Source organism: Capra hircus, chromosome 25, assembly GCF_001704415.2.
Source record: "Capra hircus breed San Clemente chromosome 25, ASM170441v1, whole genome shotgun sequence".
Taxonomy (NCBI): domain Eukaryota; kingdom Metazoa; phylum Chordata; class Mammalia; order Artiodactyla; family Bovidae; genus Capra; species Capra hircus.
Window position 1 is genome coordinate 24802723 of NC_030832.1, and position 20082 is coordinate 24822804.

The window sequence follows — 20082 nt, forward strand, 5'->3', positions numbered from 1 at the left end:
CCCTGTTCAGATCCCAGGACTGTCACCTTTCTGTAACCTCAGAGAAGTCACCAAACTTTTCTGAGCCTTAGTTTCCTCATGTGAAAATGGGAAAAAAAATAATAGTACCTACTTGATAGGGCTGTTTTAAATATTGAATGCTCAAAATAGCGCACAATCGCACTCATCTCACATGCTAGTAAAGTAATGCTCAAAATTCTCCAAGCCAGGCTTCAACAGTATCTGAACCAAGAACTTCGAGAAACTGGTTTTAGAAAAGGCAGAGGAAACAGAAATCAAATTGCCGACATCTGTTGGATTATCAAAAAAGCAAGAGAGTTCCAGAAAAACATCTATTTCTGCTTTATTGACTATGCCAAAGCCTTTGACTGTGTGGATCACCACAAACTGTGGAAAATTCTGAAAGAGATAGGAATACCAGACCACCTGACCTGCCTCTTGAGAAACCTATATGCAGGTCAGGAAGCAACAGTTAGAACTGGACATGGAACAACAGACGGGTTCCAAACAGGGAAAGGAGTACGTCAAGGCTGTATGTTGTCACCCTGCTTATTTAACTTATATGCAGAGCACATCTTGAGAAACACTGGGCTGGATGAAGCACAAGCCAGAATCAAGATTGCCGGGAGAAATCAATAACCTCAGATACGCAGATGACACCACCCTTATGGCAGAAAGCAAAGAAGAACTAAAGAGCCTCTTGATGAAAGTGAAAGAGGAGAGTGAAAAATTTGGCTTAAAGGTCAACATTCAGAAAACGAAGATCATGGCATTCAGTCCCATCACTTCATGGGAAATAGATGGGGAAACAATGGAAACAGTGACAGACTTTATTTTCTTGGGCTCCAGAATCACTGCAGATGGTGACTGCAGCCATGAAGTAAAAAGACGCTGACTGCTTGGAAGAAAAGTTATGACCAACCTAGACAGCATATTTAAAAGCAGAGACATTACTTTGCCAACAAAGGTCCGTCTAGTCAAAGCTATAGTTTTTCCAGTAGTCATGTATGGATGTGAGAGTTGGACTATAAGGAAAGCTGAGCACTGAAGAACTGATGCTTTTAAACTGTGGTGTTGGAGACGACTCTTGAGAGTCCCTTGGACTGCAAGGAGATCTAACCAGTCCATCCTAAAGGAAATCAGTCCTGAATATTCATTGGAAGGACTGATGTTGAAATTGAAACTCCAATACTTTGGCTACCGGATGTGAAGAACTGACTCATTTGAAAAGACTCTGATGCTGGGAAAGATTGAAGGTGGGAGGAGAAGGGGATGACAGAGGATGAGATGGTTGGATCGCATCACTGACTCAATGGACATGAGTTTGAATAAACTCCGGAAGTTGGTGATGGACAGGGAGGGCTGGCGTACTGCAGTCCATGGGGTCGCAGAGAGTCAGATATGACTGAGTGACTGAACTGAACTGAATTGAATGTATATATATATAATGTTTAGGGCTTCCCTGGTGGCTCAGTAAAGAATCTGCCTGCATTGCAGGATCCCCGGGTTCAATCCCTGGGTCAGGAAGATCCCCTGGAGAAGGGAATAGCTACCCACTCCAGGAAACTTGGCTTGTTTAAATATTGGGGTAAATACTGAAGGTTTGTTGACTGCATGATGAGGCTGCAGACGATGGGAGCACAGAGCCCTTTCGGGAAGGGCCTGCTAGATCCTCTGGGGTTTTCGGGCCCTCTCTGTGTCAGTTGTCATCCTCTCGACAAGCTTCAAGTCAGCAGGATTCCTTCCAAAGGGAGGCACCTCCCTGGACATGGCTCTCACATTTCTGTTAATAGAAATGTAGGTACTATTATTTTTTTCCCATTTTCACATGAGGCTTTAGCTGGAAGGACTCTCGATTATTGAATTAACCTGTGTAAAAAGTTTAGAAGGAAGCAGAATAACCAACTCTTCCTGGCTCATTTCATTCCATCTTGTTGGCTTCAGTCTGTGAGTCTAGGAGAAGTTGAAGGAGTTGGTATATTGGAAAGTACCTGGGCTCAGAAGCCAGCAGACCTGGATTCTGACCCTTGCCCTGCCCTCTCTCTAGCTGTGGTATCTGATGGGCAAGTTATTTGACCTCTCTGGCCTCCGTTCCCTTAGGAAGAAAGTGGGAATAACAACCCATCCTGCAGGGCTCTCCGGCTGAGTCAGTAAAGTAATAACTCTCGTGCACTTGGCAAAGGGTCAAGTGAACACTTGACAAGCAGGGTTCTGTTTACACAAATGCTTGGTTAGGATAAAGAAGCTGTTTCCAGCAGTCAGGCTCTGCTCAGAAATGACCTGAGAGTGAGCACTGTGTCCAAGGAGGAGTACAAGCAGAAACTGAACGGCAGCATGTGAGAAGTGGAATATTGGCAGGGACCCCTGTTCGGGTCGGCATTTGGACTGGGCAGGCCACCATGATACCCCTCCAACCCCAATCTCAGGAATACCACAATGGAGGGTGGGGGCTTGAAATTATTTCCTCTTACCTCGATTGCTTGCTAATTCTTCCTTTTCATTCCTTTTCTTCTCTGCACCTTTGCCTTTCATTCCCTGTGATGTTCAGAGAGCCCTTGTTGCCACCACATCTATGCCGTGTGAAGACGTGCACACCACATCTTGCGTTTTCCCCTGAGATGCAACACCCACTGTCCCTGTGAAACCAGTGGGTGTGCGTATGTGGGTGTGTGTGTGAACATACACACATCTGGATGTGCCCTCCAAAAGAGATCAAAGGTAACACCCTGCCCGCTGTGCATGTCATAGTTCAGTCTTCCCTGAGAGGGGCTTGCTTTACTCTCCCACACCATCTTAGGGGACTTCACCACGTTAGCTAGCCTTCTGCTGTGTGACTCTGGACATGCGTCTTGACCTCTCTGTTTCTCTTTATTCAGAATTTGGGCTGGAGTGACCCCTTTGCCACCTCTGCCACAAGATGCTGTGGATCTCTGTGATCTTGCGAGAGGGAAAATTATGCAGACTAGGCAGAGGAAACCAGCGTCACAGCCCTACCGCCCCACTCCCATCCCTCCTTCCTTGGTCTCCACGGCAGCTCTGCCAGGAAGGCCAGCTGGGACTTCAGGTGGATACCAAGTCTCCCCTAGGGAAAGTTTTCCAGCCCCGTGCTGAGCCCATCAGAGGTGCCATATCATGTCCAAAGTGAATTCATTCGACAGACTTTCCTGAGCACGTGCTTTGTACACGCTTTCCTAGCACAGGTGTTGTCCTAGGTACTAGGAGCTTGATCGTACATGACACTCTTGTCTGGGCTCTTGGGATGATAGACACACAGTTGAAAGGAGAACGTTTCCCAGTTGCCTTACCTTTCACCCCAGGACACTTTTTAAAGAGTACAGGCCACTTGCTATACAGACCATCCTTCAAGTAGGCTTGTCTGACATTTCCACGTTTCCATGTGACTCGTGCACTGGGGACAGGACCCCAGGGAAGGGATGCTGTGGTCCTCCAAGAGCATTGTTTTCCGAAAGCTCATGACCTTGATTTGTCCCTGGCCATGTCAACACAGACCATTTGGTTAAGGTGGTATCTGCCAGGTTTCTGTGTATGAGGTTCTATACAATTATATATATACACACACACACACACACACACACACACACACACACATACATATATATATAAAGTACTGTACTGTATACAAAATATCTAAAGTTATAAAGTTAATTAATGGGGCTTCCCAGGTGGTGTTGGTGGTCAAGAACCCGGCTGTCAATGCAGAAGACCTAAGAGACGTGCTTCGATCCCTGGGTCAGGAAGATTCCCTGGAGGAGGGCATGGCAACCCACTGCAGTATTCTTGCCTGGAGAATCCCATGGACAGGGGAGCCTGGTGGGCTATAGTCCATGGGGTCCCAAAGAGTCGGACATGACTGAAGCGACTTAGCATGCATGCATAGTTTATTAATAAGTATTTGACTCATTAATTCATAATAATATGAGTTGTGGGGAGATACTTGGAGGCTGCTGTGGTGAAATAGAGCTGTCCATTCCCCCCACTTATTCATCTGTATCACTTTAGACTTCTGCAACCCTATTTTACCTCTAAAGGGTTACAGTTGGTTACTAAAAGATTCATTATGAGGTTCCAGTTTTGCCTGTTTTGGCCAGTGGGCAGCCATTCTAGCTGGCTCTGTCTTTTCGAGAGGTCTTCATCATTCTCAGAACCCGCCCTTACTGGCACAAGAGTTCTAAGCTTTTCGTGTACTTTCCCTGCTCCTAGAGTCAGCTGTTTCTCCGAGGAGCTCTGGTTTCTGTCAGTGCAGAATAATATTTAGAAGCCAAGCCCTGGGCGATGGGATGGCATGGTCCTCAGATGCATAAAAGGGCATTGTCGGGGCAATTAGCAAAATGGAAATAGGGTCTGTGGGTTAGCTGGCATCTGTGTTAACTCCCTGCTTTTGATGGTCCTATTGTAGTTATACTGGTGACTCTCCTTGCTTTTCTTGATAAACTACTCGAGTATTAAGGGGTCGTTTATTCATTATGAATAAATGTATAAATAAATACATGAGAGGGAGACAAGAGAGTGAGCAAGAATGAATGAGAAGGATAGGGAGAGGAAAGGCATGGGGGTGAGAATGAGTTCCTGGTGTGTTTGAAGAGTGGTGGCAGGAAGTGACGGTGTCCAGTGGGGCAGCAGTGCCTGCGTATGTGGGGGCCAGGTGGAGAGGAGGCGGGGCCAAGCATAGAGGGGCGGGGCCAAGTACAGAGGGAGGCGGAGCCAGGTGGAGTTGGAGATTTGGCCCCGCTGGGGAGGGATTTCAAGTAGGACAAAGTCGCTGGAAAGCTTCCCACGGAGCTTGAGGGCCCTGGTGTGGTATTAGGTTCCCGACTTTGTGCCAGGTGCTAGGTACACAGCTCACTTCCTCTTTGCAACACACCTGTGAGGTTGATCTTCGTGTCTTTTCCACGGAGCAGTAAAAGGAGCCAAAACTCTGAAAGATGGGGTAACTCTCTTAATGGCGCGTGAACTTTGAAGCAGCCCGAGGCCTGGCAGCTGCTTTTCCGGATGGGACTCCCATACAGAGACCGCTGCGGGGCTTGAGGGTGTGGGGTGGGTGCTCTCAGTCAAGCCAGGGGAGCCATCCCAATCTGTTGCTTCTGAGAGGGCGTTTGGCATTACGCGTCGGGAGTGGCGGAAGGAAATTGCAAACTCCTTGACCCCTCGGGAGTCGGCTTCTGAGCGCTTTTCTTAGTGATGATAACTGCTGGCATTACTTGACCCATTACTTTGTTCAGGTCACTGTTTGAGGACTCCACGTGGGTAGGTTTTTTTAACCCCTCACAACAGGGGTTTCCCTGGTGGTCCAGCGGTTAAGAATCTACCTTCCAATATAGGGAACTCAGGTTCGCTCCTTGGACGGCATAAGATCCCATATGCCACACGCCTCAACTAGAGAGAAGCTCTAGTATGCCTGCAAGTGACTCTACATAGCCTAATTAAGTAATTAATTTGTAAAAAATCCTCATAACATTCCCGTGAAATGGAGTGTATTGGCCCCACTTGATGGATTAGGAAACCGAGGAACAGGGGCGTTAAGCAATTTGCTCTGTTCCAAGCAACAGAGCAAGTATTTAAAGTTAAGGAAATAATCAGAGAAATGTATGGTGATGGTTTTCCAAGGAAGGGCTCATAAACCCCTCTGTTTATAGTAACAAAGTAATAAACATAATAAATAAGGGCTAAAATCTGACAGTGGCCACACAATGGAATACTACTAATTAACTGCTGGGGATCCTAGTGGCCTGGAATGATGTTAAAGGATGTAGTAAGTTTAAGTTTTAAGCTTTAGCATGTATTGGGTGCTGCAATTTTGGTAAATAAAATTTATATTTATCTCCTAGTTTTTAATAAAACAGATATGGAAGAATAGATTTCAGTACTTAAGGGGTTCTTGCTGGGCCTTGTGATTTGGGGGGATTTGAATTAGATTTTCTTTGGGGTAACCGCATTTAATAATTTTTATTCCCCAATCACGGATTGGGTGCTGATTCTAAGAAGGACTGAGGGCAGGAAGAGAAGAGAGCAACAGAGGATGAGATGATTGGATGGCATCACCAACTCAATGGACATGAGTCTGAGCAAACTCCAGGAGATGGTGAAGGACAGGGAAGCCTGTCATGCTGCAAAGAGGCAGACACGACTGAGTGACTGAAAACAGCAACAGATCACGGATTATGGGATGTCATTAACACATTAGGGGTGATGCACGATTCCATTTGTGTAAACAGCGGAAAAGTGATCCAGGGTTAGAAGTCAGGGTGGCAGAGTACTGACTGGAGGGGAACAGTAATAGTGTTTTGTAACAGCTAACCACAAAACCTCAAGGGGCATGTAGCAGGAGACATTTGTTAGCTCAAGTTTGTGGGGGCAGCTTACCTGGGCTTGGCTGATTTTGCTGGGCTGATCTCACTAGTGCATCCAAGGTCAGTCTCCAGTTGGCCAGGCAGCCCTGCTGATCTTGACCTGACTCAAGTGACCTCACTCTCCCAAGTGGGGCGGCCGCCTGTTGCCTAACGCAGCATGAAACTGCTGGGACTGTTGCATGTCAGCATCCTCCCAGAGTCTAGCCCAGGCGTGTTGTCCAGGCAGTGGCCCTGCAACAGCGTGTCTCCCTGTACGTCACTTTTGCTAATGTCCTACTGGCTGGAGCTAGTCACATAGCTGAGGCCAGGGTTCAAGGGTTGCGGAGAACACCCTCCCTGGAGTGATGATGGGGGTGGGAGCGCTGCAAAGATGTTGTTCAGTTGCTAAGTCATGTCTGACCCTATGGACTGCAGCACACCAGGCTTCCCTGTTCTCCAATATCTCCCGGAGTTTGCTCAAATTCATGTCCACTGAGTCTGTGATGCTATCCAACCATCCCATCCTCTGCCGTCCCCTCCTCCTTTTGCCTTCAATCTTGCCCAGCATCTGGGTCTTTTCCAGTGAGTCAGCACTTTGCATCAGATGGCCAAAGTATTGGAGCTTCACCTTCATCAACGATCCTTCCAGTGAATATTCAGGGTTAATTTCCTTTGGGAGCGACTGGTTTGATCTCCTTGCTGTCCAAGGGATGCAAAGTTACATGGGTACAAACCATGGACGTAGTGAATCTGACACGCTCAGCAGCGTCATTTTTAGTGGCTGCCTAATGCTTCATGGCAGAGAAGGCGATGGCACCCCACTCCAGTACTCGTGCCTGGAAAATCCCACTGGATGGAGGAGCCTGGTGGGCTGCAGTCCATGGGGTCGCAAAGAGTCAGACACGACTGAGCGACTACACCTTCACTTTCCACTTGCATGCATTGGAGAAGGAAATGGCACCCCACTCCAGTGTTCTTGCCTGGAGAATCCCAGGGGCAGCAGAGCCTGGTGGGCTGCCATCTGTGGGGTCGCACAGAGTCGGACACGACTGAAGCGACTTAGCAGCAGCAGCAGCAATGCTTCATGGGGGCTTCCCTGATGGCTCATGGGTAAAGAATCCACCTACAATACAGGAGACACAGGAGAAGCAAGTTCAATCCCTGGGTCAGGGAGATCCCCTGGAGAAGAAAATGGCAACCCATGCCAGTATTCTTGCCTGGGAAATCCCATGGACAGAGGAGCCTGGTAGGCTACAGTCCCTGGGGTCACAAAAGAGTCGGACACGATTGAGTGACTAAGCACAGCGCACAATACTTCCTGGCATGAGTACCATCATTTATTTAACCAGCTCTGTAAGGCTGGACAATTAAAGATCGGCATTTCCAAAGTATATTTCAAGGAACTGTAAATTGCTCCATAGATTAATTGGGGTTTTCACACACACACACATAAATGAAGGTTAGGTCTGGAAATAAATTTTGTAAGCCTTGGGTTAAATGAAGAAAGGTAGATTCCTTTACTGTGAGACTTATCAGAACCTTCACATGTTAATGTGCATTATGAATTTGCAGAAGTCTAAGGGGGTTGCTCAAATTCAACAGGCCATGGGGTGTCTTTTAAGAAGCATCTCTTGAAACAGGTGTTCTGTGGCTCTGACTCTGGGCTTTGTGCGGGTGTGTTGTGTTTAGTGGTTGTAGGCAGCGCTCTCGTGGGTGTGGAAGGCTTGTTGCTGGCCGAGGGAGGGTTGTGTCTGGAGGGAGGTGAGCTCTGAAAGCTGGTCGAGTTGATGGGGCTGGGAGATCACGAGTCAGTGCTAACCCGCTAACCCGATTACTTGCTCCCAGCAGGCACTGTAGGATCTCCCAATGGGGCGGCTTCTCTCTGTACTCATGTTCCCAGTGAGCTGCCTGATCCTGTTGTGGGTGGCCGGCTCTGGTAAGTCATCCCCCCGTCAGTCATCTGTTCCTTCCTTCATTCAGCAGACTTTTGGATTGTTTCCGCACCAGGCCCCCAGGATAATCAGAGAACAACACAAAGATTGGAGGAGACTGCATGATAGTGGGAGGGGACAGCTGATGACAGATGCTTCTAATATTAAGGAGATTCTAAAGATCCTTAGGGGCTTCCCTGATAGCTCAGCTGGTAAATAATCCACCTGCAATGCAGGAGACCCCAGTTCGATTCCTGGGTCAGGAAGATCCGCTGGAGAAGGGATAGGCTACCCACTTTAGTTTTAAGAGTCTGCCTGCAATAAATACCCAGGTTCTATCCCTGGGTTGAGATGATCCCCTGGAGAAGGGAGAGGCTACCTTAGAAGGTGATGTTGCTGTTGTTCAGTCGCTAAGTTGTGTCTGACTTTGCAACCCGAGGGACTGCAGCATGCCAGGCTCCACTGTCTCCCAGAGTTTTGCTCAGATTCATTCAGAAGATGATGGGGAAAGACAGAATAGGACAGATGAGGCAGGACTCAGAATGCTGGCTGGAGGGGGAGGACTGTGATTTGAAGATGGAAGGGAGGTTCAGGAAGGGAGGGGACATGGGTATACCCATGGCTGATTCTTTTTGATGTATGACAGAAAACCACAAAATTCTGTAAGCAATTGTCCTTCAATTTAAAAAATAAAAAATAAAATAAAGTGCCTGGAGTCGCAGTGGAGCACAAATGTGAAGGAAATGGGGAACTGGGCACGCGTCCAGGTTAGGAGTGTGCTCAGTGGCAGCCCCAAGCCCAGAGCCTGCCTGGGGTGTTGGAGAGACCAGACGATGCAGACGTAGGGGAGTCAGTGAGCAGGAGGAGGGAACAGGTGGAGACAACGAAGTAAACGGCGGGGGGGGGGGGGGGGGGGGGGGGCCCCAGCGGGGTGGGAGCTGGGAGGCAGGGAGGAGGCACCGTGAGATGGGTGGGGCCCTGAGATGGGTGGGGCCGTGAGATGGGTGGGGCCCGTGAGACGGGTGGGGCCCGTGAGATGGGTGGGGCCCTGGAGATGGGTGGGGCCCTGGAGATGGGTGGGGCCGGGACCAGCAGGGCAGAGGGGGCGGGCATTGGCGTTTGGATCCATCTGAAAGTAGATCTGAAGGCAGATTGGAATTGAGGTGAGAGAGACAGAGCAAGAATGACTCCAGTATTTCTAACCTGAGTGACTGGGAGGGACACAGTTATCATTGATAAGATGCAGAGGATACTTGTAGTGGGCGGGGAATCAGGAGTTAGTTTTGGACATGAGATGAGTTTGGGGTATTTATTAGACATTTATGACTCTTCTTGGGCTTCCCTCGTGGCTCAGTGTTAAAGAATCCACCTGCCAGTGCAGAAGATACAGGTTTGATCCCTGGGTTGGAAAGAGCCCCTGGAGGAGGAAATGGCAACCCACTCCAGTATTCTTGCCTGGGAAATCCCAAGGACAGAGAAGCCTGGTGGGCTACAGTCTGTGGGGTCGCAAGAGAGTCTGACATGATTTAGCAACTAAACAGCAGCAAGATTCTCCTTAATGTGGTAACTCCTTTATCCATCGAACAAACGCAAGTTGTTGTGAGCTGGGAGGGGCCTGGTAATGAGCGTGGGAGCCGGAAGCCACCTGGTGGCTGGGTATGGCCACCCAGAGCAGGGCAATAGCTCCCTGATGATTTGGCAAACCCAGCATTCATCTGGCTGGGTTCAGATTCCAGCTCTGCCAACAAACTCGCTGGAAGAAGTCCCCCAAGCCTCTCACCCGGTCCTTCAGCATTGGCCCAAGCCAGAGGACAAGGCGTCTGGATGACAAGGCCATGAGGATCAGCCTCCTGAGCACAGAGAGGGCTGGGGAATAGATGGGCCGCAGGGAGCAAGTCAGTGGAAAATAGTGCCTCCCCCAACCCACACCATGGGACAGATGCCTGTGGTGGTGGGGTAGCAATCCCCAGACTGACGTTTTTCCTTTCATTCAGCCATGGGCAGGTCACTGAGTTTGCATATGATAAAAGTGCATTTGGTCTGTCCCCACTGATGGACCCTATACCAGAGGGTATTTCTTCAGCTGCAGGCATCATCCCAGTGCTAGCTGGGAAACTCCCGGAGCCCGGTCCTGGGCCCCACTCTGTAGGGACTGTGCCTGTGACAGTGGTTTCATTGTTGTGTGTGGGCTGGTTTCTGACTCATCCCTCTTGGTTGTCGGGCTCCAGCTGCTCAGAGGTGTCCTGTGTCTCCCCAGGGAGCATGAGGGTCCTTCAGGATCCCACCTGCTTCTCCGACTACATCAGCATCTCCACCTGTGAGTGGGAGATGGCCGGGCCCACCAACTGCAGAGCCGAGCTCCACCTATCCTACCAGCTGAATTTTTACTACTCTGAGTAAGCCTGGGCTGGAGCTGGGAGTTGGGGAGGGTTTGCCTTGGAGTTCACCTGGCCTAGGTGGTGTGCTGGAATGCATGTGCTAAATTCAGCTCTTGGGGGCTTGACTGGGCACCGTAGAGATGAGGTACCCTGGGGTGCAGGGTAAGAGGCAATGAGTGCATTGTGGGGCTCCAGGCTCAGTGTCACCAAGGCACCTGGCAGGTGGATATGGTGGAATTCTGGACTAGATCAAAGGTTATCAAACATTTTTGTCTCAGGATTCTCTTGAATGCTTAAGAATTAGCGAGGACCCCAACAGCTTTAGTCTGACATCAGCTGTTGTTGCTATTCAGCCACTAAGTCGTGTCCGACACTTTGAGACCCCCATGGACTGCAGCATGTCAGATTTCCCTATCCTTAACTATCTCCCAGAGTTTGCTCAAACTCGTGTCCATTGAGTCGGTGATGCCGTCCAACCATCTCATCCTCTGTCACCTCTTTCTCTTCCTGCCCTCAGTCTTTCCCAGCATCAGGGTCTTTTCCACTGAGTTGGCTCTTTGTATCACGTGGCCAAAGTATTGGAGCTTCAGCTTCATCATCAGTCCTTCCAATAGATAAAGCCTGGGTAACTTACATCTATTGATATTTTCTGTATTAGAAATTAAAACAGAAAATTTAAATCCCAAGAGCCAACCAGGTCACATTCAACAGGCTGTCAGAGCAACAACATCGCCACAGATGATGTAGCCTCTGGAAAATCGCACTCTAAGCTTGTGAGGGAAAACCAGTGGAAATGATGGCTGATGTCAGAGTATTACTATGAAAACTGTTAGACCCAGTGGAACCCCAGACCACACTTTGAGAACTTCCAGGCTAGACCATTGTTTAGGGGTGCGGTGTTAGTGATAGAGCTCACTGCAGTGATTGGTGGACCATGGAACTTGAAATGTTTTTCCAGTTCACTGGTTCACTGGGATATCCCATGCTACACAGGGGTAACTGTTGTTGCACGTGGTACCCAGGACATGACCTAGTACACAAGGCATACAGTTACGGAGCACAGTGGGATATACAGCATACTCTTTGTGGGCTACTGAGTACACCCAACGTGGCTACCCAATTTGGGCTACCAACTGTGCTTCTGTATGCACATTGGCTTAGACTGGGGATCTGCAAACTGCCCCATGGGTCACATCTGGCCCACCACCCATGTTTTTAAATAAAGTTTTATTGACACACATCCATGCCCATTTGTTTATGTATTGTCTATGGCTGGGGCTTTTTTGTGCTGTATCAGCAGAGTTGTATAGTTGGGACAGAAAGGGTATGTCCCGCAAAGCCACAAATATTTAGTATCTGGTCCATTACAGAAAATATTTGCCAGCTGCTGGCCTAACCCATGAGATGTGGGGTTGGCTATTTTGGGTGACTCGTTAGGATTAGGCTGTGGGGCACAGGGCATGTGCCCAGGCTGGACTGTGCTACCGGAGAGGCGCTAGGACACACACATGTTGTTACAAATTCTTTCATGCCATGGGTTCTTCCCTTTCAGTGGCTTTCAGGGTCCAAGCCTGGGGACAGGGGTGGATAAAAGTCCACAGTGGATGTGATGAGGAGCTATGGGCAGCAGGGAGGTGTTCCCAGGCCATTGTCCCCACCACACCCCAGCTACTGTGATCCCAAGTCCCCAGATCTGGTCCTTGAGGCAGGGTGACCAGGAAGCTGGAAGGGCCTGAGGTTCCTTGAGGTGTGTCCCGGGGTCGCCAGTGAGTCACGTGCCCAGTCTAATACAACATCTGTGTTTGCAGAAAGAACACATGTGTCCCCGAGAACAGAGGAGGTGTCGGGGGTGCGGTGTGCACATGCCATATGCAGATAGATAACCCGGTCAGAGAAGACATCTACCAGCTGGACCTGTGGGCCGGGGGGCAGCTGCTGTGGAATAGCTCCTTCAAGCCCAGCGAGCACGGTGAGTGGGGCGGGGCCGGGGGCGGGGCCAGGGGCGGGGCGGGGCTGCAGGTGTTCCTGCAGTGTGCTGGGCAGGCTTCATTCCCGGGAGAGGGCCATCCAAGCAGCCTCCTACCTTTTCCCAAACCCCATGGGGTTCTTGCCTCTTTCTGGGCCTCAGTCCTCCCATCTTTGAAATGGAGTTGGGCTCAAGAGTACATCAGGCCCCGTTCAGTTCAGATATTTCAACCTTCAGAATTTAAGTGCCCAGATCAACGTGTTGAATGAGGTATGTTTGGTGGAAGGCATGCTTGCTGCAGGTCAGAAACTGAACTGGGAACCATCCTTCCACCCTCTGTCGACTAGTCAGCTGCTGCTTCTTTAGACAGTGTAGACCATGGGAGGCTGCCCTTATCCTGATACCCAGAGTTCCCACAGGAATCCCTGGAGAGCGTGCTGGAGTGTAGTAACAGGCGTTTAAAACACCATTTATTACTGTGTGACCTTGGGCAAGCCGTGTTACCTCTCTGAGCCTTGCTTTCTCAAAGACAGTTATTACCCCTATTTTGCAATTGAGAAGAAAAAAAGTACATAGTTCAGAAAAGGCAAGTAACCTGCCTAAGGTCACACAGCTATTAAGTGACAGAGGCAGTATTCTCACAGAGCACACAGTCTTCGCCACTACATCAGCAATTCCTGAAGGGATTTCTCATACCCAGGGTGGGGTGGGGGTGATTTAAATTGACCTATGAATGAATCTATCAATTAAAATAATTTTTACACATGCATATTGATTTTAGGGGCTTCTCTCATAGCTCAATTGGTTAAGAATCCACCTGCAATGCAGGAGACCCCAGTTCAATTTCTGGGTCAGGAAGATCCACTGGAGAAGGGATAGGCTACCCACTCTAGTATTCTTGGGCTTCGCTTGTGCCTCAGCTAGTAAAGAATCCTCCTGCATTGTGAGAGACCTGGATTTGATCCCTGGGTTCAATCCCTGGGTTGGGAAGATCCCCTGGAGAAGGGAAAGACTACCCACTTCAGTATTCTGGCCTGGAGAATTCCATGGACTGTATAGTCCATGGGGTTGAAATGAGTTGGACACGACTGAGCGAGTTTTAATGCTCATTATGTACCTGTGATCTCATGGGTATGATCATTTTAAAAGAGACGAAGGTTTAAAACACAGGAATCAAAATAAAGAAAAATGCTTAGTAAATAATACAGTACACAGATGTGGCCAGAAGTATGAAGGATCAAAGTGGAAAAGCCAGAGTTCGGGTTGCTTGGCTTATCCATTTTGCATTCACTGTGAAAAGGTAGTTAATAGCCACTGAAGTGCTCAGTGGCCATCCCTGGTGGCTCAGTGGTAAAGAACCTGCCTGCCAGTACAGGAGACGCAGGTTCGATCCCCGGGTAGGGAGGATATTCTGGAGAAGGAAATGGCAACTCACTTCAGTATTCTTGCCTGGGAAATCCCATGAACAGTGGAGCCTGGTGGGCTACAGTCCATGGGGTAGCAAAAAGAGTATGGCATGACTTAACACCTAAACAAGAAGAACAATCAGTGCTCAGTAGGATTTTAGCAACATGAGAATCGGGTATACGGTTGTAATTCTCTGTTATGACTAAATCGATGTGGTTTCCCATTGATGTGCTGCGGAGGTGGTGGTGACTGAGGCTCTAAACTGTCTACGTGCCTGCACGGGCCCACCTCCTCCCGTCGCCCTACCCAGCCCCTCACCAGCCACTCCTTCTCCACAGTGAAACCGCTGGCCCCCAGAAACCTCACGGTTCACGCCGACATCTCCCACACATGGCTGCTGACGTGGAACAACCCGTACCCTTCTGATAACCTTCTGTGCTCCGAGCTTACCTACCTGGTCAACGTCTCAAATGAAAACGACCCCACGGATGTGAGTGGGCGCCCCGCGGGGTTTCTCTGTGACCGCTTGGGACTCGGGTGGGTGGAGACTCAGACTCTGGGGTGTGAGATGGGGAGAACAACCCCCATCCGGACGTGGCTGGTCGTGGCTCTGTTCGGGGACCAGTCTTTCCACTTCTCCAGGCCCCTGATGCCCAGTGTGCAGACAGGGAGTTTATTTTCAGACATGGCTCCTCATCTGTAAAGGAAGAGCTGTGGACCACATCTGTTTCCCAGGGGTGGGGCACTTGAGATTTTAGGCAATACTCTAAACACACTTAAATGACTGAATCTCAGGGCGAGATGTTCACTCCCTCCTGCCACTGACTGTCAAGAGTCGCTTCTCAGCTGAGCTTTTTTTTTTTAAGAAGATTTTTTATTTATTTATTTGACATTTGAACCAAATCTGTACTTTAGTTAATAATGCTGTATCACAGGTTAATTTCCTTTTTTTTTTTAACAACATAGTATTTAAATCCTCAGAATTGGATTTGAAGTTTCAAGCCTCATTCAAATACTTTTTTTAAAGCACTATGAATAATAAACTTTCTAGACTTTCATCAGTAATACTAGATACCAAAATACATGGAACTATGATCAAAGTTTTGAATGAATATAAATTAGAAATCTGTCAGCTGAGCTTCTTTGTAACAGAAAGAAGGGCCTACAGTCTGAGCCTTCCCTCAGAAAACATGGACAGCCATAATTTAATGCCATTGCTTGGCTGTGATTGCATTTACTTTATGAGATGCCCATGGTATCTTGATACTTGTCCCCAATCACAGCAGTGGCAGAGGGGTTCTGTTTTATTTTTTTTTTTATTTGTGATGTTCCTTTTTAAACGAATGTATTTGGAACCAGAGATCAAATGGCCAACATCTGTTGGATCATCGAAAAAGCGAGAGTTCCAGAAAAACATCGACTTCTGCTGTACTGACTACACAAAAGCCTTTGACTGTGTGGATCACGACAAACTGTGGAAAATTCTTCAAGAGATGGGAATACCAGACCACCTGCCCCGCCTCCTGAGAAATCTGTATGCAGGTCAGGAAGCAATAGTTAGAACTGGACATGGAACAACAGACTGGTTCCAAATCAAGAAAGGAGTACGTCAAGGCTGCATGTTGTCACCCTGCTTACTTAACTTATATGCAGAGTACACCATGTGAAATGCTGGGCTGGATGAAGCACAAGTCGGAATTAAGATTGCTGGGAGAAATATCAGTAACCTCAGGTATGCAGATGACACCACCCTTATGGCAGAAAGCAAAGACGAAATAAAGAGCCTCTTGATGAAAGTGAAAGAGGAGAGTGAAAAATTTGGCTTAAAACTCAACATTCAGAAAACTAAGATCATGGCATCCAGTACCATCACTTCATGGTGAATAGATGGGGAAACAATGGAAATAGTGACAGACTTTATTTTCTTGGGCTCCAAAATCACTGCAGATGGTGACTGCAGCCATGAAATAACAAGATGCTTGCTCCTTGGCAGAAAAGCTATGACCAACCTAGACAGCATATTAAAAAGCAGAGACATTACTTTGCCAACAAAGGTCCGTCTAGTCAAAGCTATGGTTTTTCCAGTAATCATGTATGGATGTGAGAGTTGGAATACAAAAAAAGCTGAGTACCGAAGAATTGATGCTTTTGAACTGTGGTGTTGGAGAAGACTCTTGAGAGTCCCTTGGACTGCAAGGAGATCCAGCCAGTCCATCCTAAAGGAAATCAGTCCTGAATATTCATTGGAAGGACTAATACTGAAATTGAAACTCCAGCACTTTGGCCACCTGATGTGAAGAGCTGACTCATTTGAAAAGACCCTGATGCTGGGAAAGATTGAAGGTGGGAAGAGAAGGGGATGACAGAGGATGAGATGGTTGGATGGCATCACTGACTCAATGGACATGAGTTTGGGTAAACTGTGAGAGTTGGTGATGGACAGGGAAGCCTGGCATGCTGCAGTCCCGGGGGTCACAGAGTCAGACACAACTGAGCGACTGAACTGACCTGAACTGATTGACATTCTGGGGCTTCCCAGGTGGCACTAGTGATAAAGAACCTGCCTGCCAATGCAGGAGACATAAGAGACGTGGGTTCAGTCCCTAGGTGGCGAAGATCCTCTGGAGGAGGGCATGGCAACCCACTCCAGCATTCTTGTCTGGAGAATCCCATGGACAGAGGAGCCTTGTGGGCTACAGTCCACAGTGTCGCAAAGAGCTGGACAAGACTGAAGTGACTTAGCACGCACAGCACGCTTTGACATTTTTAAAACAGGGAGAGTTGATATGTAAGAAAACATCAAATAATCTCAGGGCTATACAATGGATGGCTGAGGCCCCCTCTATTTTAGGTGCAGGTTGGGGTGGAGGCCACTGTAAGCCACTCAGGTTTTCACCTCAGATATTCCCATTGGAGGGACGACATCTGAACGCCAGGGGCCCTGGCGCCCCATGGAGCCAGGTTCCAGTATCTTCCCTGCCACTTGCTGCATGATCTTGAGTTTCTTGCTCACCCTCCTCTTGCCTCGGTTTCCCCATCTGTAACTTGGCGCTAACAAGAGTGCCCAACCCCACAGGGCTGTGGAGAGCACAAAGTGGGTGACAGACAGGCACCCCTGCCTGGCACGACAACATGATAAATGTCGTCTTCCTTTTCCCCTGAGAGCCTCGGACCTCAAAATCCCACCCATCTCGTCCTCCTGGACCCTGGTCTGTAACTATTCAGGGTCTGCTGGGGACCAGGCCTCGTGTCCCGGAAGCCGGTCTGGCCTGCCCTTGTCTGCCGCCGAGAGGCCCCAGACGTCTTAAGCTGCCACATCAGCTCTGTTCCTGCTTCCTCTCTTTCTGGCCAAGCTGGTGGGGTGGTGGGTGTTGATTTACATCTCTCAGGTGTGGTTTTCCTCCTTGGCACTGGGCCAGGATGTGGGGCAGTAACAGGAAGGGTAGTCGGGCTCACACTGGAGAGGTTCAGAGCAGTTGGGAAGGGGGGCTGACATAGACGCCAAAGAAGGAGACAGTTTGGTCAGTAAATCCCCTTCCAATTCCTGGAACTGTGAGGGCTTAGCTCAGGGGATGGGCCGGAGGGGAGAAAAGGGTACCACCTATGGAGTCCAAAGGAAGGTCATGTGTTTGCCCGTCACGGTTGGATCCAGGATCCTGGAGTCTCCATCATTTGGTCCTGCCTTATTCTGTGTTGGCTTCATTTTTATTTATTTATTTGTAAACAATGTCGCTGCAGGCAGACCTTCTCTAGTTGCGGCGCGTGGGGGCTACTCTAGCTGCGGCGCTCGAGTGCAGTAGCTTCTCTTGTTGCAGAGCACAGGCTCCAGGCATGCGGGCCTCAGGAGCTGGGCATTTGGGCTCCATAGTCGTGGCTTGCAGGCTCTAGAGCACAGGCTCAGTAGTTGTGGTGCCCAGGCTTAGCTGTTCCACAGGCATGTGGGATCTTCCCAGACCGGGGATTGAACCCATGTCCTCTGCGCTGACAGGCTAATTCTTCACCACTGAGCCACCAGGGAAGCCCTGGCTTCATTGTTTTTTTTTAATAATTTCATTAATTTATTGTTTTTGGCTGTGCTGCGTCTTCTGCTGCCCAGGCTTTCTCTGGCTGTGGGGAGCGGGGGCTGTTCTCTAGGCGTAGTGCCCGGCTTCTCACTGCGGTGGCTTCTCTTGTTTCAGAACACAGGCTCTAGGCCTCTCAGGCTTTAGCAGTTGTGGCGAGCAGGCTCTAGAGCAAAGGCTCAGTGGTTGTTGCCCATGGGCTTAGTTGCTCTGCAGCACGTGGGATCTTCCCAGATCAGGGATCGAATGCATGTGTCCTGCATTGGCAGACAAATTCTTACCACTGAGCCAGCAGGGAAGGCCTTGGCCTCATTTTTAAGCAGGCTCTTTGCTCACGTAGAGGCCAATATGCCCAATGGAAGCTCCGGCCTTAAAGCCACGGTGGGAATAGTTCTTCCCTCCAGATAGCCTCATTAAAAGTCCTAGGGCCAGTGATCAGCTACCTGCCTGGGACCACATGCCAATCTCTGAACCTGTCACAGGCTGTAAGCAGGAGGGGGATGCTGAGGCAGTGTTCACACTGCCCCAGGGGAGGATTACATTCCCCCCTCTGGAGCGGGTCAGGTCAACCCCACCCAGACCAGATGGGCCGAGAATGAGGGAGGGGTGGCTCCTCAAAGGAAGTTCTAAGGAACAGGGAACAGAGACTGGGCTGGCTGAAATGCAGCTGGGTTTGGGACCTGGCACCAGACTCCAGCCAGTGGACAGAATGGGTCAATGTGCCTGGGCTGTTGCTTAGTGGTCATGTAGGTGCTCGGGGTTGCCCCAGGCCTCAGAATTCCATTTCCTGCTTCTTTTGTTGGTGGGGCAGAAGCTAATGAGACATCTTCCCCCATCTTTCTCTTCCCAAGGACAAAACTGGGCCAGCAACAATTCCCCTCATTGGTCATTGGCCAGAGATGGTCACATGCTCCTCTCTAACCAATCACAGGCTTGGGAATGAAATAGCCATGATTGGTTTGGACCAATGAGCATTAACCCTAGAACTGGAGACAGAGGCTTACCTACCCTGAGCTTTGAGTACTTGACCCCAGTGGTATAGATGCTGGGTGGGTGTCTAGCTGTGTTTGCTACAGTACTACAGACACCAGCTGTGGCTCAGACTGGTGGGATCAATTCTAAAAATATTAGAAACTCACTGTGGAATTCGGGAGATGGAGCTACTCCTTATCCTGGATGATTTCTGGAAAAGATTCTGTAATGGAGTTTTGGCTTGGGCATTGAAGGATGTATAGGAGTTCTCTAGTGAGAGGATAGGCCAGGTAGAGGGCTTGGAGGTATGAAAATTCATGGCATATCTGAGGATTATGGGGCTGTGGGAGTGTATACAGTGAAAAGGCAGAAAATGAGACCTCAAGCCTACCGAGGGCCGTGAATGCCATGTTCACGATCATTTCTTGAGTGCCTACTATGTGCCAGGCATGATGTGTATTGTGACTAATGGCTGGGAAAGCCTTGCAGGTGGATAAGTGTTTGTCTCTCTACTTAGTGATGAGGGCATTGAGGCTTGGAGAGGTGGAATGACTCACCCAGAGTCCCAACATTGGAAATGGCCAAGCTGGCATTTGAAGCCAGGATTTAAACTCCAGAGCCTGTGCTATTTTCCCCTTCCCTGGGATCCTTTGCTCAGAACAGTCTCCCAAACACCTGGCCCTTTTGTTAAAAAAAGCCACGTGTACCACAAGTAGTTCCTTGGAAGCTCCATTTCTTTTTTGTTTCTTAGTAAAACGTTTCTCAATTCCCTACTCCTCTCTAGAGTGTATGATTCCTTCTGTGAACCAGCTCCAGCTGCTGCTTCCTGTTCTCTGCAATTTAGAAAGAAAGGGACACTGAGAGTGAGAGTGCCCTTCTCTCCCTGCCCTGGGTCTCCTCCTGCCACCTCCACCCCGTCCCCAGCTTCCCTGGAAAGTTCTAGCTGCCCTCCAGTTTCTCCAGCAGGCTGTTAGGACTTTGCTTCCCTTCTGTGTACAACCTCCCTTCGGCTCACTTTAC

At 49.1% G+C, this 20082-nt stretch overlaps 1 protein-coding gene across 6 annotated transcripts in view; it reads left to right on the forward strand.

Moving 5' to 3' along the window:
* The window catches only part of IL4R (interleukin 4 receptor), a 50085-nt gene that overhangs the window by 18051 nt on the left and 11952 nt on the right, over positions 1–20082 (forward strand). For 2 of the 6 annotated variants that reach the window (XM_018040645.1, XM_005697626.3), the window contains exons 2-5: positions 8196–8283; positions 10536–10674; positions 12465–12625; positions 14368–14519. In XM_018040645.1, the coding sequence (XP_017896134.1) occupies positions 8214–8283; positions 10536–10674; positions 12465–12625; positions 14368–14519 (522 nt within the window). In that variant the 5' untranslated portion in view covers positions 8196–8213. Of the gene's footprint in view, positions 1–2548; positions 2719–8192; positions 8284–10535; positions 10675–12464; positions 12626–14367; positions 14520–20082 lie in introns of those variants that run through there. The other 4 variants (XM_018040648.1, XM_018040647.1, XM_018040646.1 and 1 more) reach the window with 4 other exon arrangements.